This window comes from Sceloporus undulatus, chromosome 3, assembly GCF_019175285.1.
Source record: "Sceloporus undulatus isolate JIND9_A2432 ecotype Alabama chromosome 3, SceUnd_v1.1, whole genome shotgun sequence".
Classification (NCBI taxonomy): Eukaryota; Metazoa; Chordata; class Lepidosauria; order Squamata; family Phrynosomatidae; genus Sceloporus; species Sceloporus undulatus.
This window is the reverse complement of record NC_056524.1, coordinates 225912778-225918044: the sequence shown is the minus strand read 5'-3', so window position 1 is coordinate 225918044 and position 5267 is coordinate 225912778. Positions and strand designations below refer to the sequence as shown.

The 5267-nt window shown below is 40.6% G+C and overlaps 1 protein-coding gene across 1 annotated transcript in view; it reads right to left on the bottom strand.

Annotated features, from left to right (window-relative positions):
- Positions 1 to 1686: 1686 nt before the first annotated feature.
- Positions 1687 to 5267, bottom strand: part of GPR35 (G protein-coupled receptor 35) — a 13698-nt gene continuing 10117 nt past the window's right edge. The window contains 3 exon segments of the mRNA XM_042456077.1: positions 1687 to 1960; positions 2197 to 2413; positions 2416 to 2990. Of these exon segments, the coding sequence (XP_042312011.1) occupies positions 1807 to 1960; positions 2197 to 2413; positions 2416 to 2990 (946 nt within the window). The 3' untranslated portion in view covers positions 1687 to 1806.

The window sequence follows — 5267 nt, the reverse complement described above, 5'->3', positions numbered from 1 at the left end:
TCACTCCATTGGACTCCATAGCCAAGCAGGGCTTTGAATCCTGGTCTCCAGGGATGCAGTGTGATGCTCAAACCATTACACCATGCTGTCTCTAAACCCTATCCTTTACTCTTCCCTTTCCCATATTAAACTCATTGGAGAACCAGGCTCTGCTTTCCTACTCTTCTCACAGCAAGAGCGTAACTGATCAAATGCAACTGTAGCCAGAACCATAAGCGCATCACAATACAGAGTCATAGCAAGCATCACAGTTGCCATGCTATGACAACGGAAAGCAAGGGGGGGGGGTTTCTAGGTGCATGTAATAAATGGAGACATGCTGGTGGTTGCCAGCTTGGATCGATTTAAAAGGGGATGGACAAATTCATGCAAAATGTAACTGTCAATGGCTAGTAGTCATGTTGGCTGTGGACTACAGACACATATCAATAAAGAAAGTCTCTGACAGTGAAGTGTTATACAAAGTCTTTTTTCACTTGCCCAGTGCATGAGCCCCAGTATAACAGTACATAAGAAAAGGATCTAGGAGTCTTAGTAGACCACAGGCTAAAGATGAGCCAAGAGTGTGATGCAGCAGCTAAAAAAGCCAATGCAATTCTAGGCTGCATAAATAGGAGTTTAATGTTTAGATCGAGGGAAGTCATAGTGCCACTCTATTCTGCTTTGGTCAGACCTCACCTGGAATACTGTGTCCAGTTTTGGGCAAAGCAGTTCAAAAAGGATTCCCCCACTTGCGTGCCCTTGCACGGAGCTTCCCAAGGAGCCCTTGCGCCAAGGAGGAGGGGGAGGATGAAGAGGAGATGGGAGGATGAAGAGTAGGAGATGGGGAGGATGAAGAGGAGGAGGAGGTGGAAAAGTGAGTCAGTGGCCATTTCAGGTCTGCCTTGGGTTTGTGTTTTTTTTAATTACAGTAATTTTTAAAAATATAAAAATACTTATTTTTTGTTTTTTTTATTTTATTAATTTTTATTATTGCTTTTTTATTTTATTTTATTTATTTTTATGATTGCTTGTTTTTATATTATTTTATTAATTTTTATTATTGCTTTCTATTTTATTTTATTTCATTAATTTTTATTATTGCTTGTTTTTTTATTTTATTACATTAATTTTATTATTAAATATAAACAACCCTGCCTTGTTTTGTTTTTTTTCATTATTTTTTATTATTAAATATATACAAGTACATTTTCTGTGTATTTATGGCGCTTTGAATGCTAACAAGTCTGTCTTTCTTGGACACTTATAGTGATGATGATGATGATGATGATGATGATGATGATGATGATGATGATGATGGTGATATTGATATCAACAAGCCTCTGAGGCACGGCCAATGTAACTTGCTGTGATTTTTACAAACTCATGCGCAGTGAAGAAAAAACCAGAGTCCCTTGACCAAGTACACACTTCTGAGAAGTGCAGTTGAACCCGAGGGCAAGTACATTTCTGCCATCTGTCTAGGAATAATGCCAAAATGTCCTCCATTTTGATCATGCCTAAAAAACATGCATTTATATTAACATTTAAAAAAAACAACCTCAAATTGTTTGCATGTCCTCCATTTTTATAAAATGTGTCCTACATTTGAAAATGTTGCCCTACATTTGTCCTACATTTGTCCCGGTTTGGAGGTCCTGACTTATGGCAACCCTGCATTGACTCCATACTGGTGTCACAGGGCATACAACTTCAATGGGATAATAAAAGCTATTGAGGCAGCAATGAAAGGAATAGTCATTTTGGACAGTAAAAACAGCAGCTGGGAATGACTCTGGAGTTCTCAGCATGATTTGACCTTCTTTACTAAATAATTACAGAGTCCTGTTGTTCAGATTCTTGATAAACATTGGTAGATGGTCCCAAGGAAGCCTCCTGAAATTCCTTGTTTACAAAGTAAAAGCAAATGGCATCCAAGCAGCAGTTGGTGTTGGCAAGAATTGCTGCCAGGTTTACAAAGGCCTGTTACAGACAGCCAAAATAAAGCTGCTTCGAGTCACAGTGGAGGTATGATGTTTCAATGATGCATGCGTCCTAAGAGTCCAGAAGTCACACCAAAGCCACACTCCAGTCCTTAGGGCTGAAGCGTGGCTTTGGTGCGACTTCTGGACTCTTAGGACGTATGCATCATTGAAACACCATACCTCCACTGTGACTCAAAGCAGCTTTATTTTGGCTGTCTGTAACAGGCCAAAGATTTCAATTTTTTCTGTTTCAGTGCAGTTGGCTTTTGTGGAATCAGCAATGAACCGAGAGAGGATTGCAACATTAAGAGGTAAAAAGCATACAATGAACACAGTCATATTTGCAATAATTATATTGATTGCTTTTTGGATGAGCTTTGCTTCACATGGGTAAGTGTTTTTCTTCTTCATGAGTTTTTTTGTGGTTTGAATGGAACAGAAACTCAAGATGTTAGAGGTATTAAAAATCCCCAAATGACAGAGGCAAAAAGATGTGCTGATGGTTCTCTGGACACTTTTCTAAAACAAATTTCTGTCTTAGATCGTCTTTCTACAAGTTTAGTTGTACATAGTATCATTATGAGTAAGGTCCAGAGAAGTCCACAGACAGAAGCTGACTTGAGAGGGGACCTTATAGTCTTTGCTTTGAGGGGGTATATTATGGCAATGTATCGATCGATTGCTGTTATAGTAATGAGGAAGATGCTCATGTAGCGGTTAACAAAGTATGCAGACTCCAAGACTAAACACACTGTATCCACAGCTAGTTTCTTATAAGCTAACCTAAGAGGCAATGTCAAGACAAGTAGGCAGTCTGCAACAGCCAAATTGGTCACATATACTCTGGTTTCAGTCCATTTGTTCAGTTTGCAACAGAACACCCTTAAGGCCCAGACATTTAAGATGAGTCCACAGAAGAAAAGCAGTAGATAAACAGATTTTTCAGTGTCATATATGGCTTCACTTCCACCTTTGTTGCTGCAGTGTGTGTCATGCTCTTTGTCTTGGCTCATTAGTACGCTGATTCTGTGAAAGAAATATAGTTATGGTTTCTTTAATGTCATCATTGTACAAACTGTTGTACATGCACTGGTAACCTCACTACTCGATTTCTGTAACATGCTCTACATGAGACTACCCTTGTGTTTAGTTTGTAAGCTTCACAGAATATGGCAGCCAGGTTGGTCACCAGAAAATCTAGGAGTGACCACACCCATCTTAAAGTCACTCCACTGGCTGCCTATTGGCTTCCAGGTATTGGTTATCACCTTTAAAGCCCTACATGGCTTGGGTCTAAACATACTTGGTTGAATTTTGGGCAAAGTGGTGGCATACTACTGAACATATTCAGGAAAGTTCAGGAATGTGCCAGAGTCCCCTTTTGTACCAAAGAAACCTAGCAGAGGGCAGGGCAGAGCCCTTCTTCCTTTTCCCAGAAAGGAATGGCAGAAGAGTAGATGTTTTTGTTATTGTTTTGCTTTGGCTTGGATTTTTGTTTGGATGGTTTGGTGGTGACAGCAACTGAAGAGTGGCAAGGCTCACTAAAACAGCCAGGGTGATCTTATGTGGTCACAGGCTACGGAGATTATCACACCAGAGCCAATTCATCAACAATCATGGCATTAGAAGAGAACATGACAGTACTACTACAGCGGTTGATATTTTTGCACATGAGAGCAATAGTGCAATAATGGCAACATAAAAGCCAAATAATCTCATGATTGTGTTCCACACATCTCCACTAATAAAGTGTTATTACATTGTCTTTGGTTGTTATGTGCATGCACCATTTTGCACAATGGCACATCCCTTACACCAGATGTTTCCCTCCCACACAATAAAATACAGTATGCCTGTGTCATACATGGGTGTGCCATACACAGCTTTCAGCTTACTCTGAAAGCTGTGCACCGGAAGAGGCAATGGTGTGCATGCCCGTGGAGTGTGTATGTGTGTGTGTATATGAGCTCCATTGTTTTCAATGGGGCTTGAGTATATGTGGTATTTCCCTTACATGGTGTGTGTGCGTGTCCAAAACAGATCCCCCATGCAAGGGAAGGGCGCAGTATAAAACAAATTCAAATTTACACATTACTTTCATCCAATGCAAACAAATTCATGTCCCATACCTTGCAAATAAGACCTAAATCCACTGCAACATCGATCGTAAGCATGAGAAGGAACTGCTGACATTGAAATGCATTGTGGATAAATGTTCCAGATTGCTTTGCCAATCTTGAGAATGAAACACAATTGACTTTCGCAACCGCCCAATCGCACTTCATTATCATGGTTGAGAAGGCATTCATGGGACTTCTTCAGGAATGACTAGTTGCTGGAGGATTCCGGGGATTTCATGGGAGAATCCCCATATAAATGTGACATCATGCAAAAAACCTCGCTGCAATCGCACCATTATACCAGAAACATATATTTTACTTCCCACTTTTCCTCTCATGTGATAATCTATGTTTTACACATCCTTTCTTTACAAAAACATTGTATACATAGGCCTGTACCATAATCTTTGAGCTGGTCCAGATTGGCCATCCCAGAATTTATGTGCTAGTGGTAATACAAGCAGCTTCATTTAATGCCACTTTGGGCTGCTGCTTCCCATTCCCATGTTGACACACTCTTTAAAAAAAGAAGAAAGAAATGTATGGTCTCTTCTTCCTTATTATTGTGCTGAATGAGATCACACATACCACATGCAACAAGAGTGTCCTTCAGTACTTTAAACTGAACCTACAGTCGCCCCTCCATTTTCACGGATTTGAAATCCGTGCCCCTCACATATCTGCGGTGGGCAAATGGAGGGAGACTAAATGGAGCATGTGTCCACGGCGCACACCTGTGACATCCCTTCAAATATTTAAACAGGGCTATCATATCACCTCTTAACCTTCTTTTCTCTAGGCTAAACATCCCCAGCTCCCTAAGTTGTTCCTCATAGGGCATTGTTTCCAGACCTTTCACCATTTTAGTCACCCTCCTTTGGACACGCTCCAGTTTCTCAATGTCCTTTTTTAAATTGTGGTGCCCAGAATTGGACACAGTATTCCAGGTGGGGCCTGAACAAAGCAGAATAGAGTGGCACTATTACTTCCCTTGATCTAGACACTATACTTCTATTGATGCAGCCTAAAATCGCATTGGCCTTGTTAGCTGCCGCATCGCACTGTTGACTCATGTTCAACTTATGGTCTACTTGGACTCCTAGATCCCTTTCACATGTAGTCTTATTCAGCCAGGTGTCACCCATCCTATATCTGTGCATTTCATTTTTCTGCCCTAAGTTCA